The sequence below is a fragment of the Penicillium atrosanguineum genome (assembly GCF_028827265.1).
Source record: "Penicillium atrosanguineum strain IBT 20685 chromosome Unknown utg000004l_segment0_segment0, whole genome shotgun sequence".
In the NCBI taxonomy this organism is placed as follows: Eukaryota; Fungi; Ascomycota; class Eurotiomycetes; order Eurotiales; family Aspergillaceae; genus Penicillium; species Penicillium atrosanguineum.
The window spans coordinates 897235-915156 of NW_026623136.1; the positions used below are offsets into that span (position 1 = coordinate 897235).

The 17922-nt window shown below is 48.2% G+C and overlaps 6 protein-coding genes across 6 annotated transcripts; 4 read left to right on the forward strand and 2 right to left on the reverse strand.

The window, feature by feature from the left end:
• Positions 1-2053: 2053 nt before the first annotated feature.
• N7443_005646 (homeobox domain-containing protein) lies at positions 2054-3929 on the forward strand (the record flags this gene model as incomplete). Its single annotated transcript, XM_056885702.1, has 4 exons — positions 2054-2625; positions 2682-2819; positions 2880-3520; positions 3580-3929. The coding sequence occupies 4 exons, from the start codon at positions 2054-2056 to the stop codon at positions 3927-3929; spliced, it is 1701 nt and encodes a 566-aa protein (XP_056741150.1).
• A 1023-nt stretch (positions 3930-4952) lies between these two features.
• N7443_005647 (uncharacterized protein) lies at positions 4953-5135 on the reverse strand (the record flags this gene model as incomplete). The annotated part of the gene is made up of 1 exon (XM_056885703.1): positions 4953-5135. The coding sequence occupies one exon, from the start codon at positions 5133-5135 to the stop codon at positions 4953-4955; it is 183 nt and encodes a 60-aa protein (XP_056741151.1).
• Positions 5136-9366: 4231 nt separating this feature from the next.
• Positions 9367-11065, forward strand: N7443_005648 (purple acid phosphatase family protein; the record flags this gene model as incomplete). Its single annotated transcript, XM_056885704.1, has 4 exons — positions 9367-9919; positions 9983-10165; positions 10229-10570; positions 10623-11065. 4 exons carry the CDS (start codon positions 9367-9369, stop codon positions 11063-11065), a joined length of 1521 nt encoding a protein of 506 aa, XP_056741152.1.
• A 335-nt stretch (positions 11066-11400) lies between these two features.
• N7443_005649 (uncharacterized protein) lies at positions 11401-11694 on the forward strand (the record flags this gene model as incomplete). Its single annotated transcript, XM_056885705.1, has 1 exon — positions 11401-11694. One exon carries the CDS (start codon positions 11401-11403, stop codon positions 11692-11694), a length of 294 nt encoding a protein of 97 aa, XP_056741153.1.
• Positions 11695-11974: 280 nt separating this feature from the next.
• N7443_005650 (uncharacterized protein) lies at positions 11975-12829 on the forward strand (the record flags this gene model as incomplete). Its single annotated transcript, XM_056885706.1, has 1 exon — positions 11975-12829. One exon carries the CDS (start codon positions 11975-11977, stop codon positions 12827-12829), a length of 855 nt encoding a protein of 284 aa, XP_056741154.1.
• Positions 12830-13803: 974 nt separating this feature from the next.
• On the reverse strand, positions 13804-15464 carry N7443_005651 (glycoside hydrolase family 76 protein; the record flags this gene model as incomplete). The annotated part of the gene is made up of 4 exons (XM_056885707.1): positions 13804-14385; positions 14507-14962; positions 15020-15264; positions 15365-15464. The coding sequence occupies 4 exons, from the start codon at positions 15462-15464 to the stop codon at positions 13804-13806; spliced, it is 1383 nt and encodes a 460-aa protein (XP_056741155.1).
• Positions 15465-17922: the final 2458 nt, after the last annotated feature.

Consider the following 17922-nt stretch of genomic DNA (forward strand, 5'->3'; position numbering starts at 1 on the left):
TCTTGTCAGATTTCAGATTTCTTCTCGCCTCTAACCACTCCATTGGTACAAGACTCCACTCCGGATCCATCCACTCTCGCAACCCTCTGAGGCCCTCTATTCGTGTAGAAGTGTGGCGGGCAGCCCGCTGAGTGGCTGTTCCCAGCCCATCAATGGCTTCTAAGGCCCGGCAGCCTTAGACCGACCGCCAATGGAGCCAGCGCGCCACTAGCTCATCCGGTCTCCCACATGGTCAATAGGAAAATAAAGAAAATAGATTAAAGGAAAATAAAAGTAAAATGAAAAATAAAACAGCTAGTGAACCGGTGAGCAAAGCAAGGGTCTCATGGCCTTTCCTACTCGGTGGCCCAAGCCCGATTTTTAGCATTCTAGTCATCTCGCCTGTAGCCACGCTCATCTCACGGACCATACAGATCAGCCACTAGGTGCACGTCGGGATTTGTTCTACTTAACAGAGTCTACATCTTCAGCTTTATCCCATATGCCTTGCTGGAGTCCGGTGGAGCTCTGATACATACTGGGCCCGGTGGCACCTAGCCGTCTAGTAGGGACCCAAGTAAATGTATTCCAGAGCTTGTCTGGATCCTGGTCTGAGGATTCTAGTCCTTAGTCCGTTCCCACTTGGCTCTTTTCTCAGCTCGGGCAGAACCGCGATTCGCCACAGACCCGTTGTGGGTGTGGTGGGCTTGTTTCCCTCTGCAACTGGGCGTGGTCATACCTCTGTGAAAGAGCCAGGTGCTCTGTGCACGGGGAAATAAATCATTCCAAGGCTGTCGTGTACCTTCCAAGCTTGTACTCGAATAGGTTTTAGTGCAGTTTCTTGCTCGTGCCGTGAATTATTTCCACGATCTTTTCCAGCAGAAGAGGACAGCACTCGGTCTTGAACCGATTGGGGGGGGGGGGGGGGAGCCATCGAGATCTGAGGCTACAAATCTTTCCGAGCGATCTCGGTGTTCTGATACTTGCCTTGTAACTTGCGTTTTAGAACCCGGGGTTACATCTATGGAGGCTCCCGCATGGGGCATCGGTTATGGATCGTGGTCTTTTTGCTGATCATTGCCGAGTCCCAATGCTGTGGTTTAACCTGTTCTCTCATCTCTTACGCATATTCCTTTGCCCCCTCTCCTGACTGCGGCCCACCCTTTTGGCAGCGTTACAAAAGTTGAAAAAAAAAATCATTGTCATAAGGCTTGGCCCGAGTGTTGTCCCAGTGTACTCGCTTTTGACTTTGGCCGTTTTGACCGTTGCAGAGATCGCCGTGCAACTAAGCGTGTATATCATTCCTCGGACAGTGCTAGCCAAAAGCTAAGTAATCCGGTGGATCAAGACGTTGGTCCTCCTGCGGTGGTACAGTAGACGGTGGACCCTGGGGGCAATTGCGGGTGTCCGTTTTAATATCCTAACCCGTTTATTTCCACACATCGCTTGGGTCGTCATAAGGAGATCTCCGGCCGATCCTGGCTGACCGAGTTGAACCCAGTCACCTTCAAACTCGTTACCAGTCTCCGAGTCACCCCCGTTACCCATTTTACCGGCTTTTAACAGGTACCCAGTGGATGCTCAGTGCTACTACCGAGCTGCGTAAAGATCTTCAAAGGGCTGGACAAGAGCGATCTGAGATCTTCCGTTGGACGTATCTTCGTTCTAGTCGTGGTCCAGTGGTCCAGTGGCGGAAACACATTTCCCAGACATCATAAATCTCCCGGCGCCTACTGAAATACACAACCCCTCCCTTTTCTCTATACCGAGGCCTGCACGTTTGATTTGGCTTCACCCTTTACTCCGTTTAATTGAAGAAACCCTGAACCTGTTGCGCAAGCGCCCCCCGGCACTTCGATCAGACCCACCCCTCGTCTTGTCTCATCTCGGGGAAGACGGCGCTCTTAGTTCTTTTGTCCCTTCTTTGATTTTTCCCTTCTCGTTTCGTGTCATCGGTGTTGTGGGTTCGGTGTGCGTTTGAGCCTCCGTCAAGTTAGACTCATATCTGTTGAACTAAGGACTCGGATCTTCAGGTATCCTCAACTCTGCACCCCCGCGAGGCTTGAGATTTACCATGTCAATCGGTGGCCCTTGTCTCTGGGTGCCTTCGTTGTCTTCGCCCGTCTCGTCGCCTCTATCTGCAGGCCTCTCTCATCTGTCAGCCGTTGCTCGTCACGGAGACCGCTTTTCTTCAGCACCGAGAACAATCTCACCGCTACTGTCACTGTCGAGGGAAAGAGAGCCTGGTGCTTCTATCGGATTACCATCAAACATGCAGCGCGCTGGTTTTAAGGCTGAGAATGCCTTGACTCCTCCGGTCCCTGTGAGCACGGCTGCGTCTAGGCCTTATTCTGGGGGAGAGATCTCCCATGAGCGGCCTGACATGGCGAGAGACGAAATGCTGCCCCGGGTGAAGCTGGAAATCCCTGGTGGTAACGGGGCGAACTTCGCGATAGCAAGGCCGCGCGTCGGTGCCGGTCACTTTGGAGATTCGACAGATGCTTTGATGAGCGTTAACGAAAAGGATGGCCATGACAACGACAACGAATCTACTGTTAGTCCGACGGATGAGAGAGAAGGAACGGTCGGTCCCGATGATAGCCAAACGTCGCCGTCGCTGGAGAAGAAGAAGATGAAGCGATTCCGGTAGGACTTCACGACTTCTTCGTTCAACTGAACGCCAGTGCTGACTTGCTCTTCAGTTTGACACATAACCAGACACGTTTCTTGATGAGCGAATTCACTCGCCAGGCTCATCCAGACGCTGCTCATCGAGAGCGTTTGTCTAGGGAAATCCCTGGGTTGACGCCACGACAAGTGCAAGTGTGGTTCCAGAACAGGTAGGCCTTGACAGTCACCATGAATAGGATCATCCTTTCTTTTCTAACACAGACTTGCAGACGGGCGAAATTGAAGCGTCTGACTACAAACGATCGCGAGAGAATGCTAAAGTCAAGGGCGCTTCCCGATGATTTCGACACGACGAAAGTGTTGAGGACACCATTTGAGCAGAGGTCCATGGGCCAGACACCCATTGCATCCCCTCAAGACTATGGGGCGCCGAATCCAGATTTCGCAGCCTTGAGGGGGCTTCGCACCGACTTTGCTCAGCGCCCGACTGAAGATGACTATCTTGTCTCGCCTCTCAGCTCAGCATCGACCGCAGGAACATACATGTCCTCTGCTGGACAGGGACGGAATGACGGACTCCCGTCGCAAAATATGATGTATGGCCGACCTTCTGCGTCTGCATCCATGTCCGATCTGCACAGAACCATCCGCAGCGACTATTCCATCACTAGATCGAGCAGCATGTCGGAGCCATCTACACAACCTCCGTCCTACCACCACGGAATGCAACCCCCCACTCGATATGGCGCTCCCGGTCAGCCCGGTCTCCCTTACGGACAGCAACCGTATGGAGTTCCTCAACATCACGGCAGAATGATGTCGACATATGACCAGCACCAGCCATTCGAAGGTTCAGTGTCACCAACAGATTCACAGGGAGCACAGATGCCCTACGACATGAACAACCTAGGTTTGTTCTTTCGCCCATACCTCTCCCACAGCAAGTCCTAACAGATCGAACCCATGCAGGCACACAACCTCAAAGCTACCAGTCACAGCTAGCCATGTCGACACAAAAGGACTATAGCGGATTGGGATTGAACACGCATATTCCCCCACACGGACGGCCGATGTCTACCCTGCAAAGCATCCCCGTCTCCGCATCCCAGGAATACCGACCTTACTCCTACGGCGCCTCCTCCATCCCATACACCCAAGCCAACAATGCTTCAACACTAAGCCTGCCCTCTACCTTCGCCCCGTCCGAGTCAGGAACCGCGGCCCAGGACCACATGCAACAGAACCCGCAAACCATCGAATCCCTTCGGAGCAAATTCGGTAACCCATCTTTCAACTACGCAGGCTACATCCAACAATAAAGCTGCACTTGGCAGGTCCACACAAAAAAGCACAACTCTGCGAGTCACCATCCAGCAAGATCTGGCTTTCTTTCCTCGACCGATCAGCAATCCCAATATTGCACTTCTTTGTCATTTGTTTAGCCCCCGGGCGCATCCATATCAGCGTGATTTAATCCTAATACTTTGACAGCGCCTAGCTATGGTTTTGTTTTTTATTTCCTTATATTCTCTACTGTCTATATTCTGTATCCATAACCAAGTTGTTTTTGTCATTGTTTCCGCATATCAAGGTTGTTTGGACGGTCCACCAACCGCCCCGGGTTTCCAAGGTTGTTCTGTTCTTTAATTCACCATGGGGGTCCAGCGTCTTTGTCTTTCAATTTCGGACTAGCGTTAGTATTATTTCTCTGACATACGGAACTTTTGTTCCCAATTTTGATTCAAATCGGTCCTGTTTTCTAGACCGAGAACGAAAGGCGTGATTTATTGTGGATGTGATCGACGTGGCCATTGCCTCTCTAGATTCAGGGATGTTCCGAAGTTTATCCAGATGACTTATTTCCGTCTACTCCATTTTTACACTGTAATTTGATAAACTCGCGTTGAAGGGTCTGAGAGAGTCGATAAGTATTGCGAGAATAAAATGTATTTGTGCAGAGAGCCCCTATTCCGCTTTGGAAGATCTGAACGGTTAAATTTCTTTGCAATTACTAATATATATCTCAAACGGCGGTTGGAATGGTTTCGGATACACGTCGATCAACTGAGACTTGTCGCCGGGCAAGAACCCAAAACTGCCTAGCCATATCAGGTGCAGATTCCACTCGAGCCCCAGTCGCTCTTGAAAACTCAAAAAAAAGATCGCTGCTTTACTTCGTATCGTGGACTGGTTATGGCCCGGCCGGGCAGGTGATCGTCAAACCCCACTCGGGAATTCCGAAAGGTGTCCAATTTGGTCCCAATCAGTTCGACCCGGCCGAGCCGAAGATTAAGAAAAAACGAAACTCGAATACCCTCAATAGTAGCCCCTTTAATCACAGTCTAGCCGGCATTGGCTTCCAAGTCCGAGAAGGCGGCGTTGAGGTTCGGGCAACCCTCATTGGGCCTATAGATAGGAGGCGGTCTCGCATCATCCACCTTATAATTACCAGGCGTAAAGTTGGCCAGAAACACCGAGCCAGTAGTAAACCACAACTCGTTCTTGTTATCTAAGATAGTGAGCATGATGATTATGGGTCTAATCCAAACACTAGATAAGGGCTTTGCGTGCAATGGCTTGACGCTAGGGCTCAAGACAGCTCTGACATCAACCCAGCGGCGTACTGGCTAGTTATTGAAGAACATACACATGCTCAGCTTTACAGTAGGTCTTGTAATACTTCTTTCGGTCGTGACCACACTCGGTTGTCCAATTCTAGGCGCTACCATCCGCATAGATGCTCTATTTCTCTGATGTCATCTTCCTGTAGGAGAGGTATTTCAGCGGCCAGTAACAAAGTGAATGTAAATTTGGTTCCATCCTCATCATCATTGGTTGCAGCAAGGCCCTGTTACCGAATCTTGATCTTTTCAACTATTTGATTAGTTTGTTATTCAAGGTGCAAACATTTAGAAACTGCTCTTGAGAAACACACCTCATGATATGACCAGCCAAATTTCATAGGCGGTTGAACACCGACAAGATACTGAAGGTACGTAATGGGCTTGGTGTCACCAATCTATAGCCAAGCAACATTAGAATGAGGTATAGCATTGAAATGCTGATCATGGCATTTGACTGACCGCTTTCAGCAAAATTCCTTTAGGGCCAAATCTTTTCCATAATTGATCAAGCTCCTCTTCTCCAATGAGCCTTCCTCGTGCCAATAGGACATCATGTTACTGTGCATTGAAGTCCTCAGAATCCCCGCACGGTATGCGGCCATAATATATTCTATATTAGATTGCTGCTCTTCAGTATTCTCATGTTTGTCATTGGACTCATGGATATATTCCAGGGACTTCAGGTGTAGAACAATGTCCCAGCTAAGTTGCTCGGGCTCCGATTCCTTCCATTTTCTATGTTCGAACCGTCAGACACGAGACTAAAAGGGTAGTTAGGAATACAGGGGCTATCTTACATCGGCTCTTGATTAGCGCTCTAATGATGTCCGAAGCACATAATATTGGCTCGTTAGGGTTCATCGGTTTCCCTGGAACTTTGTGAGACGGTCCAGTGTTTTTGATATGATGATCAGATGACGGCTGGTCAAGCACATTTTCGGACCGTCGTTAGCGGGCTCGTAATGCTAGCCAACCGGGTTTAATGATATCTAGCACTACCTGCATTAGCTCTGCTGGTTTCAATCAAGACCAGTGTAGTCTTCAGCCCTTGGTAGTACCCGATAGTTACAGATCCCATGAAACGTGGGGTTGGGAGAGACAGGGGCAAACAAATCAAGTGGAAATGGCACTGAGCAGAACTATCCCCGTCATTATAATTGACAAGATGATGTAAATCTACAATGCTCAGAATTGATGAGTTTTACGTGTTGTTTTGAGTTCGGGTGTGCCTTGCTGTTTCTTCCCTATATTGATCCTCACTGATTTTGCAGCATTCCGCAGCCATGTAACAATTGTTGACACGGATTTAGCACTAATTTATTCTAGCACAAAGCGGCTGGGCAAATGAGAAATGCTCTGCATGACCTCAAGATAGATAGAATTCTCTCATGAGATCATCATTTCGGGCCGGCAAGGAGTTGGCGATCCATGTCGTAGTCTTGACTTAGTTGGCTTACTTTTGCTTTTTGACCCGAGTGAAAACATTCACTTTTATGAAGTCTCGACCTCCACGCAGTTAAAGTTCGGTCACTGGCGGATGAATTCGGAAAATATGAATGTTCCTGCCAACCAGGCACACGGTACCTCGGTCTCGAATTGCTCGACCCAGCCATTGGCACCATCAAAGTACGCAGAAATACCAGCCACTCACATGAAACATGAATTCAAAATTCTCAAATCTGTTAAGTGTGGGTTGGAATATGGTCAACGTGTTTGGGATGTTGTCTTACGTGTATGTCCTTGGCTTCAGTGCTAGTGGCATCCCTGCTTTTTTACATGGCTTGTGATTTAACCCTGTCATTTGCAAGAAGTGATTCTCACGCGCAGATGAAGATTTGGTGCTTCTCCTTGTGTACTGTACTGTATCTTGCTGCAATTCTTGCCCATCCCCCCGACCTTTCAGACCGTAGGAGGCGCGTATTATTTCTCCACATCCCTGACCTCGGAGAAAATATTGAGGATAATCGGCTATCCCTGGGATAAATTATCTAGGCTGGCTTTTCACTATTGCTGCTTGAAGATTTATTAAAACTGGTCTCACTTGCCGCCTGTCAATATTGCAAAAGCCCGAATTCCCAGAGAGCACGATGGCAGCCATTTCTGTTGTATATAGTTAGCCCCGGCAGTTTCTGCTTGGTCAGTGAATGTCTTCTGGCTATCTCTGAACTAGAGATTCTCTGCAAATGGCTGTCTGTTTCATTTGATGTCAATAGTCCTGAATATTTACGCTGACGCTATTCAGAGGCTGGATTAGCTTTGCCGCTCTCGTTGGCTCCTTCATTGTATTACTGACTATCGCGCCAAAATATAGTACAGAGTTTGTATTCCATGATGTTGTCGACATGACAAGGTAAGACACCAATTCTAAAGAACCCTTGTCGATTCTGGCTGAGTTGGCATTATGCTCGACTCCCGGTCAATGACTGTGACAACAGGCCTACATAACAGCATCTCAAGTTTCGTGTTATTAGACGCCTCGTGTCATCTGGTGGAGCAAACTTCCCGACCCGCTCTAACTATACCAAAGATCCTATGTCTTCTAACCTTCTTGCAGATAATCTCTGGGATAATGTGGATCTCGCCATTGGATTCTCTATACAAATACGCCAACCGGTGTGAAAGTTTAAAAAGAAATGTTCAGTATCAACTGAGCTGATTCAGAGAAAGCTCAGGCGAATTGTCCATTCGTGCTGCAAAGTGTCTAATATCTACGCCTTGTCCTCGATGGTATTGTAGACAGACTGAGTCCTGACATGATAGAACAGAATCTGCAGACATCGAGAAAGTAAGTACTGAACAACACTCCCGTAACTTGGGGAAACATCAATTATGCATGCCTACTTTTCTGCCTTTGCTTCTGCTGCCATTCAACAATTTCCTCATAATTATCGTGCCAGCAGATTATCTGGGTAGTTTTCCAGTTGCCGGTGGACACATGCGGGAGTAAATTCCCCATCTCCAGGCCTAAACTCATTGCGCGAAGCAAATAACCAACCGTTGGAGACTTAGCTGGCAGTATCTCTCGGAGAGTAACGGTAATATGAGTACAGTTAGGCGTGATGATGCTTCACTTTCTATGTTCGGGAGAGAAGGTTGCAAAAAAAGTATTCGAAAGTAAGCACGCAAAACAACCGTACTGATACGATACCTACGATACAATTCGGGGACAAGTTCGGTTTCTCCGGATCTGTTGATTCAACGATAAGACATAAAATAATTCACCGGGACAGACGTCAAGCTCATGAAGCTCATCGTCTTGTTTGCTTCGAGAGAAGTCATCAATCATATGTCTGCATCTGGACGTGTAGTCACCGAGGAGGCAATGAGAGAACAGCCTTACCACGACAAATTGCGCGATGATAGAAGTGGACTTTTCAAGATGAATTGCATGCTTAGACTGGTAATCTCGACGCAAGAATATCTTCTTCGTTTATTATTGTTCGAGGATTTAAAGGCTGTAGAAGCACGCCACGCTTCCAAAGGCGCGTTAAACGGCTATTTAGACCCAGCATGTAAGGAAAATTTCTCGCTGATTTTTCATCGAATTATTATTCCTAGCTCATGACCGACTTTAGTTGATAATACATTCAAGAGCTCTCCTAACTACTGTTATTTAATTATAGGGTCCATGGATTACATTGTTCATGAATATTACCCATGCCGTGGTTTCTGGCTGTCTGGCGTGGACGGTGGAGCCAAGCGCGAACTTTCCAGGGTGCAAAGCAACGTTCTGGGCCAGCAAAATTTTTTTAACTGCATGCTGTGCTATCGATCACGTTGTGGGCATGACTGGCTCCGAGTGAAGCCGGAATCGGTGTCAGTGGGGCTATCAGGGACCATGCTTAGCGCCCACGTGCTGACTACCCGAAAGCTTCGGTGTTTTGACTTGCAATAAGACGACGGTCATTGGAGAGAGTTTTGAAAGACTCCAGATTTGTTCGGTAATTAAACCTTAATGGTCAGGTACAAACTTCTAGATAAAGACAAATGTCAAAGCGGTGCATGCAATCTTGGAAATCGAAGGCATAATCGAGATTAGGCAGACTCATAATGAAACACCTGGAATAGATATAAAAGCTCATGCTGGGAAGTTGTGATTGTTGTTCTCATTGTTCTTATCGCAACCTTCAACATGGAGCGTGGATGGACCAAGTCAATGCTGGTGGCCATGGCTGCCTGCGCCTCGACTTCAATTGCTTCCCCCACTGAGTTTAAATGTGCTCACGATTCTGCCCCGATGCAGGCCCATTTGGCCTATTCTGGAGACCATGGCATGACTGTTAGCTGGAACACTTACTCCAAGCTGGACCACCCATATGTTCGCTACGGTCGCCACCCCAATGCTCTTGTGCAATGGGCCGCATCGGACGTTTCGGTCACCTATCCCACTTCGACCACCTACAACAACCATGTGAAGATCACTGGTCTGGAGCCGAACACTATGTATTATTATCAACCGCAGTGTGGAAACTCCACTCAGATCTATACCATGAAGACCGCTCGCGTTCCTGGTGATAAGACCCCCTTTACCATCGCAGTTGGCGGTGACCTGGGCTTGATGGGTCCCGAGGGACTTACTACCACTACTGGTCCAAACGGCGGGAACGCTGCCTTGGGTCCCAATGATAACAACACAATTCAATCGCTGCAGTCCATGAAGTCAGAATGGGAATTCTATTGGCACCGTAAGCTTTACCTATGAGAATTGTTAGCCTCTCGTTTATCATACTAATTGAATCACCTGGTAGCTGGTGACATTGCCTACGCCGATTACTGGTTGAAGGAAGAGGCCCAAGGCTTCCTTCCCAACTATACAGTCAGTGATGGCCCGGCTCTGTATGAGTCCCTTCTGAACCAGTACTACGACGAGATGACTGCCTTGACTGCCGATCGGCCCTACATGGTTGGACCTGGTAACCATGACTCGAACTGTAAGCATCTATACTCTTTCAGCCCCTGCAAAATATTTCCATCAAGTCTCATCATGTATCTAGGTGACAATGGTGGTACCACCGACAACGGTGTTGCTTACAATGTCAGCATTTGCCCTATGGGCCAGACTAACTTCACCGGCTTCCGCAACCATTATCGTATGCCTAGCGATATCTCTGGTGGCGTCGGAAACTTCTGGTACTCCTTCGACCACGGAATGACCCACTTCATCCAGTTGAACACGGAAACTGATATTGGGAATGGATTTATTGGCCCTGACGAGCCTGGATCTTCAGAAGGCATGAACTCTGGGCCATTCGGATCTTATCCTAACGAGCAAATCGATTGGCTCAAGAAGGACCTGGAGAGTGTGGACCGTAAGAAGACACCATGGGTCATTGCTGGTAAGTAGTTTCGCTGCGATTATGGCCGAATAAACAACTGACGTATTTTCAGCTGTGCATCGCCCTTGGTATGTGAGTGCCAAGAACAGCAGCTCTACCGTCTGTACCGAGTGCAAGGATGTCTTTGAGCCTTTGCTCGTTAAATACAGCGTTGATCTCGTCATCCAAGCCCACACCCACTTCTACGAGCGCAACCAGCCCTTGAACGACTATGTCGTTGACCCTGCCGGTCTTAACAATCCCACCGCCCCGTGGTACATTACCACCGCCGCCCCTGGCCACTACGATGGATTGGACAACTATGTTTCACCTCTGAAGCCTTACGCTGTCTACGCTGAGGATACCGCCTACGGATGGAGCAAGATCACATTCCACAACTGCACTCATATGACTCATGAATTCGTGTCTAGCAGCAACAACACCATTCTTGACACCGCCACCTTGTTCAAAGACCGCAAGTGCGGCTCCGAACAGCAGCACCACGGCTGGTTTTGAGCGGCTGAATGTTGATTTCGTATCTGAAATGACAATCCCACCGCCCTGAGCTCATTTCCCCTTGGTTTGGGTCTTCATATCATCCAGCCTTTGGCGGCGAAAGCATCTCGCTGTTGTCTTTTCATACACTCCCGTTTGCCTCGCGAGAATGGTAAAACTAAGGACGAAAATTCACAATATGCCTATAATATTCTCTCATAGCTCTACCCTGGATTGTGCTGCGGACTAGGTGTAGTTAGTTTAGCCCCTCACCGTAAGTGCATTTACCGGAAACCACAGCATTGATCTTATACAAGAAGTGCTTTAATGCAATCCGCATTGAGCGAATTTGTATCATGGTCGCCGCATACGGCTTCGACAAGTACTCATACAACTTTAGAAGCAACTTGGTAGGCCATTTTAGCAAGCGCCGTCCTCTCGGCTTCCTATTGCTTCCTCTCCCGGCTATCGCGGATACACGCACGGACCGCTCCGCCGCTGCAGCCAGTCAGACGACTGATTTATCCGCTCCGCTGGTTGCACTTTGCAAAGCGGCACTGTTTGGCGTCAAGATCGGCTGCCTTATTTCTAGGCACACCGTCGTGGGTCTACGATACGGCCAGAAGGTAAAAGTTGCGGGTAAACTATAACGTCATTCCCACTGGATCATAGAGAATGCCCCATCCCGCCAAGGCCCCGAAACTCGGAACTGACTTATGACAGAGGCCAAGAGTCTCCCACGGCCAATTCCTGGAGATCGTCGCTTCATTCTGTTTTTACAAAAGACCGAGTCACTTGGCATTGGTCAAGGCAATTACGTTGCTGCGACACTGTGGTGTGCCACGTTTATTTAAGCCGCCTTCTTATCCCACAACACAAGTTTGCTCGATTATCTACCACAAAGAATATACGAGCAAACACGCTCACAGCATGGATCAGACCTACAATCCGACGCAATTGGCGCCTGTCATACGCCTTATGGTCCTCGAGACTGACAAGCCTCACCCAGACACGTACTCGAAGCGCGGCTCCTTTGGCCAAATTATACACACTCACTTTGCCAAAGCTGGGCGTGCCCATAATCCGCCTCTAGGCGTAGAGACGGATCAAGTCTTTGTCGTGTCCGAACAAGGCGGCCGGATTCCAACCGTGAAAGATTTCGACCGCTTTGACGGGCTGCTCATCACGGGGAGCGTGTACGATGCTCACGGGAATAACGAATGGATCCTGGAGCTGCTGGAACTTCTCAAGACTCTCTGGATCAAGCGTACCGACTTCCACTTCCTGGGCGTTTGCTTCGGCCACCAGCTGCTCGCCCGCCTCCTCGGCGGCTCTATTGCGCCCGCGCCCTCGCAAGACTGGGAACTCGGCCATTGTCGTATCACGCTTACACCCATCGGCCAGCACCTCTTCCGTGCATGTGAGCAACACATTTATCTGCATCAGATGCACCAGGATCAGGTCGTCTCGCCGCCCACGGCCGCGTCCGCGGGACCCGACATGCTCTCCCCGGACACCGAGGTCGCGTGCTGGGGCTACAGTGAGCATACAGCTGTTCAGGGCCTGTACATCCCGAACCGGCTGTTTACTACGCAGGCACATTTAGCCTTCGACGAGGACATGGTGAAACGACAAATCCAGATCAGAGTGGAGGGCGGCGGGATCAAAGATCTCGTGCATGCGGATCGGGCGGCCGACACGGCGCATTTAGAGCACGATGGCGTCGAAGTTGCCAAAGCTATACTGCGGTCGTTTGTATATGACGACGATGCAAAACAGCTATGAGAGGGGATAAGTCGCAGTTTTTTATGACTATATAAATTAACGAAGTATTAAGCGTGGCTTTGCACAAGAATAATGGTGAAAAAGACGTTTAAAGCAAAGAGAGAAAAATCTTAAATGAGAGACAGAAGAAATATTGTCGCCAAGCATGAGGGCTCAGCCTTATGGTGAACACGAAGCGCAGCTGCGAACGGCTAAAGGAAAACAAATGCTATTGGTGAGAGTTGCCTTCTTGTCCCCACTATATCAAGTCAGGGGAAAAGAACCAGGATGTTAGTCCTGGAATGCATGTCTAATCTAATTTGTTATTTTAAAAGAGTAAAGGACTATTAGACAGATTGCTTGCCAATATGATATGCCGTTACATCTTATTCTACAATAGCCAATTCTATCGGCGGCTGTGAGGCGTGCGCTACTGAAACCCATTTCTGAAGTCAAAGGCCGAGGTGCAAGGCACATGGCATTAATATGGTGGTCTTAATATCAGAGCTGCAACAATAAATCGGCAGTCACATTATGTAGTCGTTTGTTGGTTTGCTTTTATACCATTTGGCCTTGTGACGAATCCTTGAGTACGAGGTTAATCAGATACAGCTTAGCACCACATGTGATTGGGGTTTGCAAAAGCTCTTCGGTATTGTCCGACATGGAAGGTGAAAGCGGTCGTAGACGTCAAGTTTCATATTAATCTTGTTTGTAGCCTAAATAGCCTACTTCTCCCGTAGCACTATTCCATCACTCTTAAAAATATATCCTTGTTCAGTCATCCCTTCTGATAAATATATTTGAGAATTCATACTGGTTGTATCAGTTGAGTAGATCCAAATGAATAGTCTACATGGACATATCTGTGGGGAAGAAAATATGCAAAGAAAACAAACGCTGACCCATCCCTGTAGGTAAAAGCCTTGCAAAACCCAGGTCACAACCTTTGTAAAAAACGCCAAAAGATTTTATTGGGTGCCGGGGCTGAATGCTTAACCGCCCATTACAGTCCAACCCATCAAACCGACCCAACCAAAAACAAAAAGAACAGCCACAATTCCGGCGCCAGCTTTATCAGCAGTAGTGATTGTTGAGAGAGTGTTAGTGCTGCTGTCCGTATCGTTTGTACCAGCTGTAGGATTGCTAGTACTGTTGCCGCCGGTTGTCGACGTGACTGGGGCAGAAGTTTCGAAGTTGATCAAGTTAGCGACAAAGATATTGGTGGCACTGATCTGCTCCTCCATGCCAATCCATCCATCGTATACAGACTTGTACCAGCGGACACCGCAAGTATTGTTGTCATGACCTGTGCAAGACTTCGCAGCAGCCTGCGCTGAGGTTTGTAGCTTGGGCAAGATGGTGTCAAAAGTGAAGGGCGCCAGCAGAGCGGTGAAAGAGAGCCACCCAGATACAAGACCCTTGAAAAGGATTTCGTTGTTGTTGCAAACCTCTGATGGTTCACATACTATCTCCTCCAAAATCCCGCCATTGCTATTCGGGGCAAATTTGTCCAATGTCTGGTTCAATAGGCCACTGACCGCCGTTTTCCATGTCGCTTGCTCGGTTCCATTTGTCTGGTAGCGCACACCCGGGTTAGTGATCTTGACGGCCAGTAATAATGCTCAAAAGAAGGGTGAAGGGTGGTTCAAGGATAATGCAAAGCATGATAGCAACAGAAGAATGGATCTCACTTACATAGTTATACATATAGGTAGCACCCATCAGGTATGTGCCATAGTTATAGGACCACTGAGTATTTCCTTGGGTGGTACAATCGTCCGACATCTCAGTCGAATCGGCCACGTTCCAAGTCGAGTTGCTCAGGAGAGGTGAGCTCACCGACCAATCCCAGATTTTGCGAGCCCATTTGCCATAGGTTTCTGAGCCAGTATAGCGATAGAGGCGCGCGGAGAGTTGGAATAAGCCGCCGTTAGAGATCGCGTTTTTCATCGTATAACCTGACTCCCAACTCCAAATCTGCCAGCGCATTCCACCACCACACTTTGTGGTATCCCACCGGGCGACCTGTGTGTTGAAAACACCCTGAGCAAGCGCCAGCCATGAGTATCCTTCGCCCACGGTAGAGTCTGCGAATTGCAGCTCAGCGGCAGTCATAGCTGCCAAGCCCCAGAACATTTGATCGTCATTTCCCTGTAAGCGCCCGTTAGCAAAATAGAAGCATTATCAAAAGGCAGGTGGATATCTTACCAGGTAAGAACTGTAATTGCTGGGCATATAATCACAGTCTCCTGCTTGCCACTCCATTCCCACACTCAATTGTTCATTATAGGTGGTGTCGCCGGTAAAATGCCAATAGTGTAGCAGGGCCAAGAAAAGTGCGGCTCCCTCCCACCATTTCGATGCAAAGGCTCCAGGGATATGACCGGTTTCATTGCCCTTATAGTATGTCATCATCGCATAGACGCTCGTACTGGCGGCATCTTTGAGGGAATCTACAATGCGATTGCCGAGAGGTCAGCCCACCAGCGTCACCAATCTCCTAACACGGCACGCCGGCATCTGGAATCGAAGAACAAGGTCGATCTCACATACCCTCATCGGTGACATCAATATCAATAGCATTCACGCTGTTAGACAGAAGCAGTGTGAGTAGCAGGCCCTTCCACAGAGACCAGACGCCTGGCACATGCATCGTGACGGTAAATTGAGCTTCAGGCGGTGAAAAGTGGGACGGACGAGGACAGAGGTCCGTGGGAAGATAAGGTGGAGATCAAATTTGTTGTACACGTTTTTTATTGTAGGAGTCAGGGGAGGCCATTAGGGACTGACAGCCCTGAGAAATTCGTGAAAAGCGACGGAAGCCAGCGGGCGCCCCATTCTGGGCGAAAAGGAGTTTTATATAACGTCAGGAGCACACGTAGTCATTGTGAAAAGCGACGGAAACCAGCGGGTGCGCCATTTAGCGCGATGGGGATTCTTTTTAAATATAGCGTCAGAAGCATGCGTGTTCATCGACGCTAGCGCCGGCATCATTTGGTGGAGAGTCGAAGCATTCGTCCGAACGAATGCGATTAGTGGGGCAATCCACCAAGCTCAACCAAGCATTTCCGTATTTCTGATCGAAGCCTCCTGATCCTGTTGAGACGAAATCAGATATGAATCTGTATGGCAAAGATGCAGCCCAGCTTGCCTTAGCGCAGATGCATTGTCATGATCCGCGCTATGGAGATTCTCGGATCTGTGGCGCCGTCAATAGCCCTGGCACAGGAATATGAGCGCATGGGAAATATGTTTCGGCCAGACAAATCATCGCGGATCATCTTCCGACGAAGACACTCTCACAAAAAACGGAAGCAGGAATCATCATCGGGCATACCGTAGGCCTTCGATGCACTCTTTGAAAGGTCTTTCTAATTTCAAGTCAGTCCTCAATTTCTTTGGCCCCACACCACTTGACAGGAGATGTCCCTTTTAACCCCGAGCTGTCGAGCGGTGATTGAATCCAGGCCCGACAACTCGGCCTTGTTAGGGCGCTTAGTTCCTTTCTCGTCCTAGGCAGCCAGGTTGTGCAAGCCACGATCCACTCGCCATTCAGGGGCTGAGACATGCCTCAAAACCTATCAATTTAGGCTGTAATTCCATGGGTAGCTCAATAGCCTCCGTGCTTCAAGACGGTATCAATTCGCACTGAAGTTTGTACTTAATGCTAGAAACATTACTTTTTTTTCATACCATTTTTGACATAATGGTCAGGTTTATAGGATCCGGGGCTATCGACCACTCTACTCACGTGACTCGAATGCCCCTTGACATCCGCCGCATCCCGATTTCAACCTCACATCCGCAGGGTGAAGGTTGCCTTTTACTTTTGGACTGTGAAATTTATATAGTTAGGTATATCAGTTTTTCAAGAAAGGCCGTTTAAATCACCCGAATGGATCATCTGAGTCATCTCGACTTTGAATTCCATCTGTCTAATTGTCGCTTTTGTCACATTAGTCTTCACTGGAGAGTCTCCACCTAGGTCTCGTCTACTCATCTCTAGATATTGACCTCCTCTCAAAAATCAAGGCATCACTTTTGAGAGGCGGATGAGCGTAAGAGAAACAGTTGAGTCTCTTTCAATCTGCACGGGGCTTTGTCCACTTTTTTTGGCCTACTTGGTGGGGCACATTGCAACGGAACAACGAAAGACCACCAGAGATCTTCAAACCATAGGATTATTGGAGTGGTTCCCATTTCTTCAAATCTCAGAGCTGCTTGCAATTATGTTATTCGGATGGACCTATGATAATGCGTCACCTATGTCTGAGCTTCTACCGCTAACCATCGAGAAAGCTTATCATTCAACTTACGCCTTGAGAAGACTTTCAAATGGGAGACAGCTAGAGTTGGCTAAGCTATTCAAGTTTCTCTCTTTTGCGCAGACCACGACCCCTCTGTTGAACACGATTAGAATTCGAATATTTGGTATAGGACCAACACTTGGATTGGATCCAGACAATTTCACGGGCGCTAGATGATGCGCCTGGAGCTAGGACAGGATATAGGCAATATTATTATGAAGAAGGAAGGAGGAAAAGAGAGAGATGTAGATTCTAGAGATGGAAGCTATGGAACTAGATCTATCTGTCGGAATGTTTTATATGCAACCAATCAACGATATCAAAAGCTCTGTTCTTGTATTACCCCTGATTCTGCCAATTTATAGGGGGATTCTAGATTACATAAGTAATAAACATGAAGGATAATTATATCTCCGGTCCACCGCGGTATTCGTATTGACACTATCATGGAGGCTGAGGCAAGGGATGCGGTGAAGAGGGGCAGAATCCCATTCACTGCGAACAAGTATAACATAAGATCGCCTCTCCCTAGAGCATTAGCCGACTCATAAGAAACCCCAAGAAGGAGGTTGAAGAGACTGTCGGAATGCTTAATGACCAACACTGGACCTAATTGGTATTTTTCCATATTCTGAAATCTAGTGTCAATGCTGAACCTAAACACAGGCCAAACAAAGTATGCAAATCTGACGAATGATACTTTGTCTACAAAATCGACTACGGAACCAAGGTCCAACACCCGCGCTAAAAATATGCCTTTTGAATCCGACAAATTTGGTCCTGAGCGCCATCTGTCGAGACACA